Source organism: Thermobia domestica, chromosome 7 (genome assembly GCF_964235325.1).
Source record: "Thermobia domestica chromosome 7, izTheDome1.hap1.1, whole genome shotgun sequence".
In the NCBI taxonomy this organism is placed as follows: Eukaryota; Metazoa; Arthropoda; class Insecta; order Zygentoma; family Lepismatidae; genus Thermobia; species Thermobia domestica.
The window spans coordinates 274996315-275015286 of NC_137460.1; the positions used below are offsets into that span (position 1 = coordinate 274996315).

Consider the following 18972-nt stretch of genomic DNA (forward strand, 5'->3'; position numbering starts at 1 on the left):
CTAATCTGTTTGGTATTGTTGCTTCAACCGTTGTTTACTCTTACCATATGGGGCAAGAGTAAAAAAAAATAAAAATATAAAAAATAAAAAAATATAAATCGTCACAACTATGTTATTCCTCTGTCTTCTCTGCTTGCTTTGTCGCAATTAAACTGTATGTTATTACAGATAACAGGCTTTCACGTCAAAGATATATTGCGTTTTTCGCTGTCACCATTACACTGCAATTCTTTGATTCACAAAAAGTGTTCGTTCTTGCCCTGGTCGCCCATACATAGTGGGCCAAAAAGGAGACAGGGTACGTCCTTCGCCCCCCAAAAGGACTGTTCCTTTCCAATCTAAATATGACTTGAGTAGGACTTATTGACTATCAAAAGTTCCCTTCTATCAATAGCAGTGACAACACTGGAGAAAGCAGGGGCCTGGGCCTCCAGTAGTATCAGCTACCTTTCCAGCCTAGATATGTAGCCAGAATTATTACAATGGGACTACTAAAATTTTCACATTGTAATTATATACGTAAAATGTACTGCCCCCTTTGGAAGCCTTTTTCACTGTCTGAAATTCTTTCCTGATTATGAACTTTTCCTGACTTTGAACTTTTTCCCGATTGTTTCCTTTCTTCCCAATTGTGTCCTTTATTTATTCGATTTTTTTCCTGAATCACAAATCCTTCGTGTGAGGTATATAAAATACAATTTTGCAATTGTAGCACACATGCTTTAATGCTGGCGTACGTACCTATTTGACCGATAGTGGTCTCAAGGCAAGATAAAATGGGAGTAAAGCGCGTTATTAAAATTTTTGGATACAAATAAATATTAAAGATTTTAAATGTTAGCAGGGAAAAATTTGAATGCCAACTGCGCGTAGAAGATCTACAACTGATATGTCCGAAGGTAACAAATGCAAATACAAGCATTGGTGATTAAAAGAGTAAACGGGTAGAAATGAGTACTACATTTTAGGTGGATGAGTAGGATTGAAGGAGGTGAATTATCAGAAACTGGGCGTTCCTAAATTAAAAAAAAAAAAAAAAAAAGAAAGAAAAGAAATTATCATAAGGTTCTGATAAAGAATACGGAAATATTTTTCTATAAAAATATATACGTAAGATTTGTTAATACAGAAACGTACAATAAGAGTCGTGAGTCGAGTTAAAAAGGCCGAGCCTTATTTCCGAAAAAATGATAACATTTCGCTTATTTCTCTTAATATTAGATTTAGATTTGGTCAGATTAGGGCTAATTATTTGCATACTGGTATTCATATGCCCTTAGGTGCGGTTCCGATAAGTAGGCTAAATACAGCCTCTATATCATTTTGCATTTCTATTTCTACGTGTAAGGTTCAATTCTTAAATAACAAATCAATTACAATTCCGTTACTGCAACTCACTTCTGTAAATCGTTTACTTTTTACGTACTTATGGTCCGCTTCAAATAAACAAAGCTATCCCAAAAAATATTTAAGGAAGTTACGTATGTAGGAAGAAAACGTATAACTCATCTCTGAACAGATAAATAGTGTAAAAACATATGGTTTATTGCTATACAAAGTTAGTTTGTGATGGCCATCTAGAAGTTAGTTTGTGTGCTTGCGTCCCCTTCTGTTTATCCCAATATAAATAAACGCGCATCTTCCTTACGGATGCATACTGCCTGGGAAATCCAACTTTACCCTGTTCTGAACCGGATAGTGAAATACAGGCTTGTTAAGACCATTCAGCACAGATTGGTAAGTGCTTTTCTCAGTAATACTTGCTTTACTGTCATAAAAGTTCACAGGCATATTATAAATTTTGCATGTGTATATTTTTTGGCCATACAAGGAGATTCTAGATTATTGATCCCAAATATAGGTTAGTAGCTAAGTTTGTTCCATTCTGTACCTAAGTTTAATATTTAATGGAGTTTGTTTAGTACAAGGGGTCCAGAAGCACATAAAAAGCACAAAATCTACAGGAGAAATGAATGATGCAAGTACTTAGACGTAACATAACGTAACCAAATCTAACCTAACCTAAGCTAACCTGAACTAACCTAATATTGGGGGAAATAAGCGAAATACTATCATTTTTTGGAAAATTATGCGGGACCCCTACACTAATATAACATAAGCTAAACTAATCTAACCTAACCTAAACTAACGTAAACTAATCTAAACTAACTTAACCTACCCTGAACTAACCGAATGTGAACAGAAATTACCAAAATTGTAACATTTTTTAGAGAAAATAGCTGGACCCCTTCTGCTAAACATAGGCCTATTTAATTCACATATTACCAGAGGAGCCTTAGCGAGAGAAGGCGGGCTAGAACCTTACAGGGCACGTTGTTTTCTGTGTTTATTACAGCTCAATGGGAAGGGGGATTTAGTAATCTAAAACTTTGCAGGCACACAAGGAAATAAAAAAGAAAAAAAACTATGTCATTTAAAGGTAATTATTAATGAAATAGTTTCTATGTAAAAAAAAAAAAAATCTGGTGCTGCTTCTCAAATCTACTAATACAATGTGGTGAGATTGTTATATAAATTGATCCTTGTATTCTTAATCTGAAAGCACTTTTTACAGAAACAAATCACAGTTCTGTGAGCTGTTAGTCCATCAGTGGCTTCCGATTCTTGTACAGATATAAAACGTTAGGTGTCAGAATATAAAGAAAGTTGGGTACCACCACATAATTATAAGCAGGGCTTGAAAAATTCACTCCCCTGCTCGCCAGTGGCAAGTACGTTCTTACATTTGGCGAGTGAAGTCTGATTAATCAAAAAAGTAGCAGATGTCACTCTTCTTTTTTTATTTATAAGAGACATGACAATAAACAAAATAAAAGTATTGATACGTTTACTGTGTCGCAAAGTTATTCTTGTTTATTTGTATAAACACTGTTACTACAAAATAGTCTGGCGAGTGCTTGCAACCAAGATTTTTTTAAGCCCTGATCATAAGTGTTTGGTTTGCTTTAAAGAGTGGTTCCTAATTCTTCAATAACTCTTATTCTGTTAGCGGCATTTGCCTCACAACCCGTGCTTGCACAAGTGTTCAGTCTAAAAGCCACAATATAAAGTTATGCAGATAAAACTTATTGACGCAAATCATCTACATTAAGAAATTATGATTTGCAAAACTGAGAAGTGTGTAGCCAAGTGGGAAGATGCAAGTAAGTGGTAGGTTGCTGTTTTGTATCATTGTTATAGTGCAGTGCATTGATGCAAATAATATGCACGCAGTGCTATTTTTATGAAGGATTAAATCTTAATGACATCTTTTATGTTTCAAGATTTTTATTACTCAAAGTTAACTGTTTCAAAACTGGTTAGTTTTACAAGATCATCATCAATCCTTTCCTTTCCTATTAATCATGTGTAAATGAGTCATTATTTAAATAAATTTAACCGAAAAATAAATTTGGGTGTTTTTTTAGTGTATATATGGAGATTACATAACTTTTTACATTTTCTTCGCAGAGAATATACATTTTATCCGTAGATTTTCTAAATAATGGTGTATCTGTCATATATTATAAACCAAGAAAATATTAGACTTTAATATCCATTGACAAAACCACTCAAAGTAAACTGTATTTGAAGAAACGATCACGGTTTACACAGGACAAACCAAACTGGTTCACTTGCTCAATAAATGGAAGAAGAGTAAATGATTTACCGGCAACATGTGAATGATTTGTTAGTGTCATGAAAATTCGTTTAATCGAAACTTATAACATGATCAGCTACTGCTGTAAATGGGTAGCGACATACTATTACGATAGATTAAGAAATTCTCTTTAATCTAATTATGATTGATTTTTAATCTATAGTATTACAAGGTGTTTAAAATGATGTTTCTTTAACTTTTGCAATTTGTGTATTTTCAGATTTTCATGTTACATAATCTAGTTCAAATAAACATTTTTCTATGTGCTTTTCTTTATAGATTCGTTACAGTGAACAAAAATGACACATTAAGTGGATGGATATGGTAAGATCAATTATGTAGAAGCAATTAACTATTCTCTATCCAAGAAGAAGGTGAAACGATAACTCACCATGCGGATTACCAAGCATTAAGGAAGTAGGTAAATAATCTTTAATGAGAACAGCTTAGCATATAGCATGTTCTCACCTAAGCTTTTCTCTTGCTTTGTTTCGTTCTGAAACGATAACGAATTTCGTCCTTGTGTTGTGTTTGAAGGTCATTCCTTAAATTTGAAGTAATAGTTACAATGTTGATTTATTTCGCTAAAATTATTCTAATCAGAAATTTGTTTGTCCTTTATGTTGCGTATACAAACTTATATATAACCAAACATATAGAATAAAATTTAATATACCTTTAACGGGAGTAATGACACATTACAGACATAACAATCGAGAACGATGTTTCTTTCACTTGCGTAATTTACGATTTCTTTGTTATGTGTAATTTTATTTCGATTGTTTCTGCTCACTCCTTCATGATGTCTTTCTCCGCACATACGTAAGGATGTTAATCAACTGCCTGTGTGGAATTGCATTTTCTATTATTTATTCCATTATTTTAGATATAAAGGAAGCTGGTTTGAATAAATTGAGTGAAACTGTTCATTTAAATTCATTCTCAGGTATAGTAATTATGGATAATCGAAAGCAATATTTTGTACTGTGTATGTGTACTTGCGTAACTGCAGTAAGCATTTCGATCGACTCATTTCTTTCCTTAGGTCCAGAAAGAAATATATATATATATATATATATATATTAACAGGCTTAAAGGTAGATGATATACATTGATATTCCGGATCTAATGTACATGCTTACGCTCACATACATGCTCATTTCAATTTTCATTGTTTAGGATACCTCTCATTAAATCCATCAGATTTTTTCTGCAACATCGTTTCGTGTTTCTAATGCAAAATTTTCTAGTAATCAATATATCAACGTTTGTATTACTGAACCCGAAAATATGATGCATAATTAGTAATCGTAAGGGAAGTATCCAAATTAAAATCTGAACGCAAATAGTTCCACGACCAACTGTCTAGATTCACTGCATATTTGTTGAAAGAATAATTTAAAAAAAGAAAGAAACATTGCTTAAAGAAAACTTGATTTTTTTTTTTTTTTTTTTTTTTTTTTAATAATTGAGGCATTGTAAAATCCTTAAAGTAACATATGCTATTCTCTCATTTACTCTATCTAGATTTGAAGAAAGTATCATTACCGATTCTCATAGTTGATACGCATATATCTGTGCAAAATTTATCGGCATATATTTAAACGTTACATATTACTTTGTGCTGAATACTTCACACAAATATGAGATTGAATTGCTGAGGATGGTGTTCAAATTTTGCGGAACAAAGTGTCGACAAACTAAATACATGTGCTCAAAATCCGTAATTACTCAAGAAACACATCACTTTAATTGAACATTTATTATGTAACTCATTTTTTACCTGCAAAAATTTAGCATTTTTTCTAACGTGAAAAATTATTAATATTATTATATGCGCAAATCTAAAAACGCTAATTGTATATTTAACAGAAAAACATTACTTTTGAAGTACTGTGATAAACTGTTGTGATTTTACGTGCAAGGTGCAGATATAAAATATTAGTTTTGTGAATCGTTCCGTTGCAGTAGCGAATTGTCTGTTTTGAAGTAATAATAACCACAAAATTATGTTACCGATCCAGAGGTAGAACTTGAGACATCTCTTTTCCATTATTCCAGTTTAGCAACTGTTTTAACATTAATTTGTATTCCAAATATATACCTAAGGTATTTAAGCACTTCTCACAGAAATACGATTAGGATAAGCCAGTATGAAGTAATGAGCCAGTATGAAGTAATGAAACACGGAATGAAAATCTTCAAAAGATCCGCAGGTATCAGCATCAGGAGCGACGAAAATACAGCTTTTCGTTTCTCAGATGTAAACAATTAGAGACGCAGGAAATACAGGAAGAAATGTATGCTGTGTAGAATAGTAAGTATGTGTACGAAACTCGTGTGCAAATATATACAGCATTTAAGATTGGCTCAAGGAGGGATCGTTTGTTCCTTTGAGGTTTTAATTAAGAGCACAATCCAGCATGTAGATGATGCCTTGCTTTTTTATTACGGCAGAAAGTCTCCGAGGAATCTTGAATATTACCATTCAGAGGTAGAGAGATACGGTCGGTCTTTCCTTCAAATGTTTCAAGTACGTTGTTTAGTAATGTGTGAACCCTTATTTCTTTCTTTTTAAATATGAAATGTGTATCACAGAAATAAATAAATAAAATTAAAAAACATACTGAGTAGTATTTATTTACCTCCTCGCAGTCTGAATTTCGTTTCCTTGTATGTAATATTAATGATTTTAATTGAACTTCATTCCTGAAGGTAAGTTTATTACTTAACAAAACAAAAGTACGCAATACGTTTAATTCTTAGAGTTTATATTCTACCACTTGAATGCAAGGCTTGAAGCTAGGGCTGATAGAAAAAATGGTAGATGATAATCCTTGTTTTGACAGTTACAGGTAAAATTATATATTTCCAGCACTCAAATAACAGTATATATATAAATTGGGAAACGAATCCAACTGAAAGTTGCACAAGAGTAATGAAAAAAAAAAAAAAAAAATTAAAAAAAAAACTGTAACTATCGCATCATTAAGTAACTATGAAAATTAGCATTTTATCGTGATAAATATTCTTAACATATGTTTTAGTGTGCAATTAGTACTCTCGTAATGAATAAATTACTTTAGCATAACTTTCACTCAATTACCTACCTGTATTGAAGCAAAATTAGCTTTTTGAGCGCGGAAAATCCCAGGAAGTAGAATTCTCACTTAACAGTCCTACTACTGATAAAGGATAAGTTCTCTTAAGTGAGTTAAATCGTACGAAACTTCACCACGAAATAAACAAATATTCAAATAAAATGAATGCAAATTCAAAATGTTACTTGAAAGATAAAATTTCATATTCTGAATCAAATTCTGATTGGTATTGTCTTGACTGTCATTAAACTAGATACTGAGTTCTGACCCTGAAGAGAGAGAGAGAAAAAAATATTGTAATACTGCCTTATAAAAAGTAGATAGGTTTCGTTAGAGTCCATCAGAATAATGCATCTACCGCAAACTAGGCTCTTTGTACTTACACCCGAGATCTTTTAAAGTGCATCTCTGTTCCGATTTTATGTTTTGGTGTAAAAGTAATTTTCTAGTCTTGACACTTATTTTCCATGAGTAGCAAGCATATGTTGCTATATAAATTTCAAATAACAATTGAAATCATTAAACATTTAGGAAACTACATTAACATGAGTTTGTGTGTATGTTTTATTCCGAAGAGAAGGTTATTATCTACTACATCTGTACTATCTCAACCATTTGTACTTTAGGGGATTATATAGGTAAATCTGCACGTTTTCTTAAGTTATATAACTTTAATTAAGTCCGCTTTATTTGATGTATTTATTAAGTGTACTATGCATTGTTATTTTACACATTTTAGGAATTTACTATCTTTATATTCGTTACAAACCACCGTTATTTCTGTAAGAATGTTACCGGTAAAGTTCGTAAAATATTATTAACACCACGAGGTGTGGTTAATACGACTAATGCAGCAGCAGTTGTTTTATGAAAATTACTACAGAAATTTCCAGCTATTAAAGAAATGTACTGGTATATCAAAGTTAACAATTCAAAGAATTTGTGATATCTCTCCTATAATTGGTCGCGCTCCTACTTCCTGTTGTGCAATAGAGTAACACTGGACATAGAGGAGAAACACATTTATTCGTGCATACAATTTACATCCAACGTTGTACAATGAATATATTGTTCTAAATTATTAGTGTAGTCCATGTAGAAACTGAAACAACTGCAATGAAACCTAATTATCCGAGGATTAATTAGAACAACTATAGTTTATGGAATGATTTTGAGTACATAAAAAACATCCAAACTACGTGCAGAAATTGGAATAGTGAATTGGAAAAATCTCTTCAAATAGACTGTGAAGTATTAATTAGAAAACGTGTATAAAGTGCATATTTTCAAGACAGTAGGCTCACTCTTGAAACAATTTAAGATGAAAAACAGAATAGAGTATTTGCAGGAATCGATGCCTTTTTTATTTATTTATCTACTCGCCCAGTCTACATTCTCTTCGCACCTAAAAGCGTTGCTGTTGACTTCATAGTAGGCAATGTATAGCTATATACAGTCTATGGTTCGTATTAGATGCGTGCTGGTTCGCCATTATTCTCGAAGAAGAATGATAATAATGACTACGCTTGGAACAGGCTTTCGCTTGAGGTTCACAAGTCAAGGTTCTAAGTAAAAGGAGGTTACAGTATTCGCCAATTCGCTGACAGATTAAGATTGGCACGAAAGATAGTTGTATGGTCAATAAATAAATTGAGAACTACAAGGAATTGAAACTATGGAAAGATAAAAGTGCATAAGTGCACAGACAAGTGTATGGATGACTCAATATTGTGGCAGTAAAGGAAATCACCCAGAAAATACCAAGTACAATTAACAGGACTTTATTCCGTGTGTTCCTGTGTCGCACAATGGTGTTCAAACCGGTTTCTGCATGTTCAGCATTGCGAAGAACAAAATCCAATGCATATTTTACTGTTTCGCAGAATGAGAGATTTTATTTTTCATATAGGTTTGTAGAAAATTGTACTCCTCCAGAAGTACGCCGATATTTGTATTACATGTTGAGAAATTGATTCCATCGTAATATTGTAACCACATATGTAAATTATAAGTAACAAAGAAATTATGTTATAAATCATTGAGAAAGTCAAGATGGCTGGCATATCAGCACAAGGTAAAGTGAAAGGAACGAAAAATAGTGATGGATGGAACATTTAAAATTTGTCCACGTCTGCTTCCATAGTTATACATTGCACAGAAGATATTTCGCACATTTTTACATACCTCTTCTGCTTATTGCAAAGCAAAAGTCAGTCATTGTACAAACCCATGGTTCAGTAAATCAAAAGCTGAAGATTTTTGCTTCCAGTTTCGTTTGCAAGAGTTATTGACTGACTTTGAACAAGCGGCAATAAATGCTAGAAGAGAAACATCCCAGCAAGCGACATTACGTATTTGTTTCATTTAACCAATCAATATGGAAAAGGGTACAAAATATTAGGTTAGCTTTATTTTACAAGGCTGATAATGATATGAGGAAATAGGAGAGCAGATACACTTCCACTCGTTCTTCTTGAAGACCCCTCATGCATTTCCATATATACAAGACTATACACTCGCCATCCCGGAGGCACAGGTTTTCCTAGACTACTTGGCGGACACCTGCGTTGACGAACTGAATGCAACTTTCCACTCATATATACAGCAATATTTGAAAGTGTTTCTTTTATTGGATTGTAATTCGTTCTTTTATTGGATTGTATATATATTCGTTCTACTTTTAAAGCAAGAACAGTCCGAGAATGCTGCTGCTAGAAGCAGCCAATTTAATTTTGCGGACAAGATTATGGAGACAGTTAGATAGTCGTAGTCGGGTTTTTAAGAATAGGTTTAGGTGTAGCGAGATTGGCCTTATTCCGTATTTCAATGCAGTATTTCGTTGAATTCATTTGGATAGTTGAAATTACTATCCAATGAAGACAAGGCGATATTAAGAGTCGCACTCAATTTATTAAGGTTGTTGTCATTATTTTACAATGCAGTACTTTTTTTTATTATTATTTAAGTGTATGTGTGTTTATAATTTGTTCTTGTTTCAGTAAATTAAAATTGCATTTGTGCGACAAGGCTCTACTACGAGGCGCACCTCTTTACATTTTATGTTGGTAGTTTGTTCATTTTGCAAAATATTTCTAATATTAGGTGTTACCAAAACTTCTCATGTGATTCAGCGAAACAGGAAGTGACTCGCTGCTCTGTCCGTCTTTTAAGTCTACGAAAAAGCGGAACTTGTCAGGCAAGAACACCATTGACAGATTAACATTTTGTAAAAAGTATCACGGACGGACTGTGAACCGTGGAAAAGTGTTACGTATTCTGATGAGATCAAAGTATCAGATTTCCGCCTGTAATGAATACATACGACTCTCAACACTACATCATTCCCATTCTGAACAGTCCTTCAAAATTCATGGTCTCGGGAGCTATCTCTGCCAAACAAAGGTGTGAATTGTGGTTCAAGCATAAATGGACATCAATAAATGGAACTGTCCATCTCGATGTGCTTAAAACAGAAGTAATTAGTCTCCATGGTACTAACCAGAGCACCCACCTCCAATGTGATGGATCTTGGTGCATCCAGACAAAAGTTGTTAAGAAATGCGTGGAGAAAAGTAGGTTTCATATTCTTCGACGTTAACCTGGAAATTCATGAAGCTATAAGCAAGTTGTAAATTCTCCGGTTATTTTAAAACGAAAAGTGGCTGATTGTAACCTATGCACTTTCTCGCGCTATAAAATGTCTAGTATGCACAAATTACACCGGAATACTTAAAAAAAAAAAAAAAAAAAATCCGTGCCTTCTCGTGTCTAAGCCGTATTAAAAGAAATGAACTCCTTCTGAAATATGTGTACTTCACTGTGTTTTCAATACTGAAATGTATATTTGTATGTTTTTCCAAACTATTTGTATAATTTTGCCAAATAAATGAGAATGTTTATGTATATTTGTAAACCTGCAGTTTATTTGTGATCAGTCATCCATTCTGTTCAATACTGTACACCTAACCTAACTCTAAATGTAATATTAAAAGGGGATATTACATAAATGAGTCTAATGCCTAGGGGATATGCCTTTGTTGAAATATGCCCTAGGAATCAGTACCACAAAATAAACGAACAGTTCAATAAGAACAAAACTATAACTTAAGCTGAGACCATACTTAACTGAAATAATGTGTCTTAACAAAAACCGAAAACTTGTCATTTTGCATTTCAAATAATACTGTACATGTATAAGGGAAAAAGAAAGTTACTCTTTTTTCCTTTGCATTCTTTATTAAACATTATTACATGACCTGATGAACAGAATTACATTTTTCTTTCTACGGATAAATGGACTAATTTTAATAACTTGGTTAAACCTCTTACGAATTGCAATACCGAAACAAATCCAACTACGGAAGTAAAAGTGTATATCTTGACAGTATAACGAACATACAAAAACAGTGTTCAAGAACTTAAATTTCATCAATAAATTTATTCTCTATTATGTTATGTATTTAGTCGTATTGAAAATAGCTTTCAGACAATTGGATATGAGATCCTTTTAACACCGGGGCCAGTGAAGTGCTGTAATCCAGCTCTCTCTTGAAGGCGATGTAGCAATACCTTATATTGCCAGGGTTGAAGCCTCGGTCGTGTTCAGATTCTCTTGTAGAATAGAATAGGATAGGATATTTTTACTGTTGTTAAGCCTATGATTAGGCAATGGACAACGTCAAAGAATTGTACATGCATGCTTTAAAGTATTAACTAGCAACTTTCATAGATTACAATAAATTTCATATTCAAAGATATCGACAGTGGACAAATAACTTTTGCGCTTCAAAAAAATTTATCAATATTATAAAAAGGCAAGGCCACTACACCTTTGTATACATTAGCTTTAAATTTCTCAATAGGAAAATATTGCATATAAGCTGATAACATATTCATACATTTTATATCAGCAATAACATAACTGTTCTTAACTTTAGATAATCTACTATGAGATGTATCAATTAGTTTGCTCGATCTTGTATTATATGTATGTATATATTGTCTATATAACTAGTTGGAACATTTTGTTTTGTGTAGATCAATACTAGATAAATGTGAAGACTAATTACAGTCGTTATCTGAAGGACATACCACTAATTATTCTAACAGCCTTCGTTTGTAATAGTAACACATCGTTTATTTCACTACTGTTACCCCAAAATATTAAACCATATGTGACTATACTTGGGAAACGTGCAAAATATGCAGTTCTCATTTGTAGACTATTCTATGGCTTGCATCAGTGTAACCCTACCTTGCTCGTCTAGGTCAGTCATACCCATGTCCTGCACGGCTTGATATTGTGTAAAACGTTTAACGTATAATTAATACAGTTAATTCTACTAATACATCCATTATAGCAAATTCTTACACAAAATTAACACACAAATATACTATAAGCAACCAAATTCAGTAAATGATTAGTCTTTCCACACGTTACCAAAAATCCGCCAATAAAACTTGCCAATATTGCGAATATACTACTGTAGAGAAACCATTTTGCAGCATTTCCATAGCTTAGATTAAAATGATTCATTAACGAAATATAAACGCCCATATTAGATAACTACAGCACAAACTACTTGAATACAAAAGAAGCATAAAATGATCGAATTGATCGTTGTTTGCCATAAATTTTAATACAGCTGTTCTATTGTTTCGAAAGGTTTTAACGTTGAAATTGATGATACCTACAAATATTAAATTATGGTAATGTAATGAACATTTCTAATTTGTAAATCGGCTGCTACTTTCCACATAAACTTTCGAGCTAATTAATTGGTTGGTTGGTAAAAAAAAAAAAAAAGTATCAATTAGCCCGAAGTGTTTCCTGTTCATCTTATATACACATTAAAGGCGCTTAGGACGTAATTTGGTGCTCCAAGTCCAAAAGTGAAACAAATGTGAAAATACACATTAAAATCCGTATCCCTAACTTAGACCGTAAGATCACGGAGCAGTTAAAGTTTATGGTACACACGATTCAATGTTCTGACTCTTCTGGAATTAAACTCATTTGAGAACTTGAATGATCTTGGGAAACAACCTAATGGGTAGACAGAATGTAACATTAACCAGTACAAATGCATCTATATCTATCCATCTATATATATATATATATATATATATATATATATATAATCCTAGTAACTATTACTATAAAATAGAGCAACATATTTCAACAAGAAGATCAACAGTATGCCATTTGCTAAGTAAATAAACAACTGAAACAAAAAAAAAAAAAAAAAAAAAAAAACTGAAAATTGCAGATTCATCATTCCATGTTTATTAGAATGAAGTTCAGAGAGCGCTTTCTTCCGGATATTCGTATTCTTGGATAAAACATGTCATATGCTAAGCAATTACGAAGATCCTATATTTTCCAAGCGTTAATAGGGTTAGGTACTGATGTGAGCTTTATCGCAGTTGTTTTTTTTTTTTTTTTCTAAATAATAGCTGAAATATAAATCCCAATCTGTTTGTTAACCATATTGCGAGAAAGAATTAATTATGATCTTCAAATTTTCCAATATTTATTTTTTTTTTTACTTGATAGAGCATTTGTTCCCAACCTAAGGAAGCATAAAGAAGAAGAGTAAGATGAGCGCAAGCTATCACAGAAATGCAATACAAAATATGAATAAAGCACAACCCGTAATAAGCATTTACACTTTAGCAAACTTTTCACGTTTTGTATGCATATTTAAGATTTTTACTTCATTAAAAACTAAATAATTTGCAATTTTCCTTTAAAAAAGTCATCAAAAATGAGGAGAATATGCTATTTCAGTGTATAAGATGGAGCTCAAAAACTTATCAAGTAAGGGCAGAGGAAAATCTCAGTGTGATGGTTGGCATTGCTTTTTCTTCAGAAGTTTCTTTACATTCTGTGGTAAGTTCGACAAAGATAAGTATGTTGTTCGTGTTTCTATCTTCGACATTGATATTATGTGATATTTTTAAAAAGGCAGCATGATATGAAAGCAAATACAAATATGTCATCAGTAAATGAAATATCAAGTTCTTTTCTAGTCTTAGGAAAAATATTTCCATATCTGACTTAATCTTGTACAGCCTACTTAACACATTACCTTTCGACAACCAAAAAATTGCGATATGAAAAATAAAGCTTCATGTTCAGCGCTGAGGTCGCCACACACAACCTCAAACAAAAAGGTATTCAGTGCACTTTACTTTAGAAAATTACAAATTTAGTAGCCAATAATACCTGTTTCAGGTTTTTTGGTAAAGTTTTTGCAGCTAAGACTTGTTTCTGAATTAAGCAGTGCGAAGCAATAATTAAAGTTATTCTGTGTTTTACCAACTTTATAAATCCAGATCGCAAACCTAATGTTGTTCGATTTCATCAGTACATATACCTACGACTCTGTATAAAGATATATCATTTAAAAACAAAAAGACAGCAGAAAAAATAAATAAAAACAGTAGAACCTTTGGATGATATCTCCAAAGTTTCTGAAAGCAATGATTTTTTTCATTAAGCTATTATCTTTTACGAACCCACAGTACGCTATTAAATGACAACACTGAAATATACATCCGTGAAATCATATTAGAGGGCTTTTTTAGCTTTTCATGATCTTTTAAATTCAAGGTCTTTTAAATTCTACGTTTCACAGTATTGTGTAAAAGCAATTTTTTTTTTTTGTTTCCTCAAGTACAATTTTGATTACCTTATGTAATGCAAGATTTAATAAAAGTCACCAATAGAATCATTTTTTTTTTTTTTAAATATGTTTTGTTATTAGAAAAGGAAGTTCATATGATGCTTCTCGTTTTGCTCGTAGAGGTTCCAGAAAAAAAGAACTTCATATTTTTCAACGAGTTTCTTTCACAATAATAATAATAATAATAAAAAAAACAACTTTCCATTTGACTTTGAGGGTTAAATGTACTATTGGCAAATGTTCCAATCGGAAGGGGCGGAGAGCATCATTGCTAATGACAGTATAGCATGTAAAACACTGTGGTACTTGTATACCTTTCTCAATAAACGTAAAACCATACCTTACGTAATCTTCACTATACAATATTCTCTTTGAACTAAAAGCTGTCATTTTACTTCACACACACAAATGATAAATCTCAAATACAGCATTCAAAACATCACAAAATACACTTCTCCAATCAGAACACCGGTGTGAATAGTTAATGAAACGAGCAATAGCATGTGAATGTTCCAATACTACAGATGTAGACAATCCGCGTTATTTTTATTATTGAGCGAAATTCTCGAGACAAGAAAGAAATACCCTGTCATCAGTCGACTACAAATCTGCTTCAAATAATGTAAACTCTTCGTATATTGATTGTTACTAGTAAATACTAAATACTTCTCTCTTTGCTTGTTTCGATACTCGATAATCTTTCTGGGTAGATAATTGAAGGTTACTCTTTCACCGACATAATGACTATTCTTACATGGAATGTCAAATATCAACTCGCAGAATGTCAATTTTACACTTATCATCATTTTCTTGTTAATTTCGTCATTGTATGTTAGGCCGAAACATTGGGTCCGAGAAAAAAAAAAATAATATTACTTACACATAAAAATTTCTCGAGCAAAACTGACACAAAACGTAAATGTGCTGGGATTTTATTCCCAAGTTGGTCATCTGCGTAGTTTTTGGCCAAAAGCGTAATAATTTGTTCCTTTCTGTAGCAAAGTAATTTAAATAGTATTGCCGACCGAGTGAAGGCGGGTTAAAGAGAACCTTGCCGCCATTTTGGTTATATTACTTACCGTTACACGTTTCTTTACAGTTATTGGCTTCTTACATTTTCTACAATTTACTTTTCTGTTATTAAGCCATGACTCTTAATTACTTTTAATGGATTTTCCTGTTTACCACCTTGTTTTACAAACGGTAATAATGTTACCTCATATCCAGGGCTGCGTGTCGAATACCTGCAGCCATGTTTACTACAAAACAAATGCTCATTACATTTCCACAGTCTTACCATGCAGTAACCTAGTGCCAAGTGGTTCCCTCCGCTTTTCAAATAGTTCCATGTTTAGAACCGCTAATATAAGAAAGTAAGCACAACTTTCACTCACGTCATATATATTATCAAGCACACAAACAAGGAAATTATTATTTTCTTTCCGTTAAATTCTCAAAATTTTGATAGAAATAGACAAGCTTTGGAAATTAACCTATGTGCTGTAAGCAAATTTTCTATTAAACGATTTCATTAAAAAAAAAAAAAAAAACTAGAATTATCGAATTCTGTGCCTTTCAGCAAACATTTATTGCTTAAGTAATTTTTACGAACATGAATATAGTTCCTATAAAATAAGTTGTAATTCCAGGAAACTTATCTCAGCCATTTCATAGAAAGTGCAATCAAAATTTACGATAGATAGTAGTTTAGGCAATCATGTTACAGCATCTACAGAGGTTAGGAACATATGAACTTACTAATGACTATAAAGGAACAAAGAAAGTAGCTGGAACGGTATTGTAACAATAAAGTGAATGGAATAGTGGGTGACATAAATTATAAGAAAAACCAGAAACATCTACTTCCTCCATTTTGGTTTCGTTGTGATTTCTCATTGGCTGAGCACGAATCACGTGATGATCCCCACAATCCATTGCGTTTGTTTACATGTTTTCTCTGTTAGTCTGCATCAGTGCGTCAAGGGGAACAGGTCGTGTGGCTTCAGTGTGATATGTAACTAAACAGTGTGAAGTAGCCAACCAGAATTCAAAGACGTGTTACGTGTATTGAAGGTTATTTCCGTCAGGACTTCAAAGCATGTCAAAAACAGATGGCACAGAAAGGAATATTATAAATCGTAGCTGTCCTCTTCAACATGATACATGGTAAGATTACGAAATAATAGATATTCATTGATATTTGCTATAAGATTTCAACTATATACGCAGTAGCATAGAGTTTGATTTTCTATTGTTTCTTTTTCAGGAAAACTTATATTTTTCTTTACTGGATAAGTAAATTGCATGAACTGTTCAAATTGAGGGAATTGAGTGTTCTGTATGAAATTCGTAGTTAAAAGTCGACATCTGATTTTACATAACGAATGCCGCTATTTTACTTTAGAAGTTATAATAATATAATTACGGTATCCTGTAAGAACCGTATCGTGTGGAGAACATCAATTTTTAGACTAGTTGAGATTAAGTACAAGATAATTTGCTTTCTTTCTTGCAAGAATAATGGTCCTAGTTTATAGTGTGAGTCTTACGAAAATTGGTAATATATCTTTAAAATTTGTTACTTCATGACTAAAAATGTTATTAAAAATTTACTTAAGATTTCCGATTTATTTCATGTAGTTCAGATGAATTTTATGCATACCTATGTACTTATCAGTATTATTAGCATGTCTTGCAATATTTTGCTATACTGACGACAGGATTATGTTGGGCTATGTTTAGTTAAAGGGGCCCAGAAGTACGTCAAAAATAGAGGCGAATGTTTAGCTGAAGGGGTCCACCTTTTTTCTCTGAAAAAAAAAGTTAAAATTCAGTAATTTCTGTTGACATTAGATTAGTTTATGTTAGTGTAGGGGTCCAGCATAATTTTCGAAAAGAAAATAGAATTTTGCTTATTTTTATTAATATTAGTTTAGGTTAATGTTAGGTCTCAGTATTTGCAACTACAGTTTCTCCTGTATTTTTTCTTTTTTTTCTTTTTTTTACGTACTTCAGAACACCTTTTGCTAAACATTCTCCAAAATAGAAAACTTACAAGAGAAACGAGTTGAAGTAACGCAACTGTAATTGATTTCTGTGTAAGTATAAAATCGTACTACATGCTGTAAAATGAAAATGTTGCAAAATGCTGTAGGGGCTATATGTATTTTCCGGAAGCGCACATAAGGGAACATAAATACAAATATGCAAGTAGTCAGCCTTAACATAACTTAACCTAAACAAGACTAAGCTAATATAAATACAAATAAGCTAAATTTTATAATTTTTATTCGAAATTAAGGCTGAAATCTTTTAACTAGACATAGACCCTTAGAGTAGGTGCAGATTAAGTTCACGCAGGCATGTAAACGTTATTACAAAGTAGTATTTCCAATGGTAATTTCAGAGTGTGTAGTGGAGGTTATTTCCTGATGATTGGAATTCCCTTTTCCCGACTATGCCCGATCATCCTTAATATGATCCTAAATCATTACTGTTACTTTTGCTGTAAAATTTTTCAGCTTCCGTTAATTGAATTTTCCTCCAGGGGTAAATCTGTAAAAGCCACTCAATATGCCTTCTAGAAATACTAAAGGATGGCGTAATTGAACTACAGAAAGCAAACAGCTTAACTATGACAGCTGACATATCGTCGCTGTATCTCGAAGAACCGCTGTTTGGTGAAACCGCAGCTTTTCAGAAGAGTCAAAAAACATTCCAAACGGATTATGTATAACAGAAGGACGTACAAACCACAAATTTTACAGGAGAAATGAATGATACAAGTACTTAGGTCTAACATAACGTAACCTAACCTAACCTGAAATAACCTAAACTAATGTAATATAAAGAGAAATAAGCGAAATTCTACATTTTTTTTTGGAAAATTATGCTGGGCCCCTAAAGTAATGTAATCTAACATAAACTAATTCAGACTAAACTAACCTAATGTGAACAAAAATTGCCGAAATTCTAATATTTTTTTTAGAAACAATTGCTAGGACCATTCTGCTATACATAACCCTTCCAAGCTCTTAAAATTTGCCAAATATACACGGAAATATTTGAAAGGTATAATAAAATTAGTTCTGTGTATATCATGCACTGGACATTGTTGCAGGGGCGGATCGGGGGGATCGCCCTTCCCCCCAGAACAGAAAACTCTTATTTTGTATATATAAATAAAACCCATCACAAAGTTTGGAGACCTTAAAAGTAGCAGTATGACAACACACCGCCGCCCCCGGAAGTCGGTCCTGGATCCGCCCCTGCATTGTTGTAACTTGGTTCAAACATATTATGTTACTATTTTTATGTTTACGTAGCACTTTTCGGTTTCCCTTTTGCACCTTTATAAGCACAGAAGATTTGTATACACTAATTAATACATAAGTAATGAGAACCTGAAGCCTTTCATTTCAGTCTATTATTTTGTTATTGTTGTGCGAAACAATTAAATGTTCACTTATCACATTACAAGGGACGCTGGCTGACAGCTTTCAGGTTTATTTGCAGGGCATAA

The 18972-nt window shown here is 32.6% G+C and overlaps 1 protein-coding gene across 9 annotated transcripts in view; it reads left to right on the top strand.

Moving 5' to 3' along the window:
* Positions 1-701: 701 nt before the first annotated feature.
* Positions 702-18972, top strand: part of LOC145690935 (uncharacterized) — a 172330-nt gene continuing 154059 nt past the window's right edge. For 2 of the 9 annotated variants that reach the window (XM_081766389.1, XM_081766387.1), the window contains exons 1-2: positions 704-1737; positions 3941-4082. Coding sequence is in view for 1 of the 9 variants with exons in the window: in XM_081766386.1 (XP_081622512.1) it covers positions 16549-16616 (68 nt within the window). In the remaining 8 variants the exon portion in view is untranslated. Of the gene's footprint in view, positions 1862-3940; positions 4083-16394; positions 16617-18972 lie in introns of those variants that run through there. The other 7 variants (XM_081766382.1, XM_081766381.1, XM_081766384.1 and 4 more) reach the window with 7 other exon arrangements.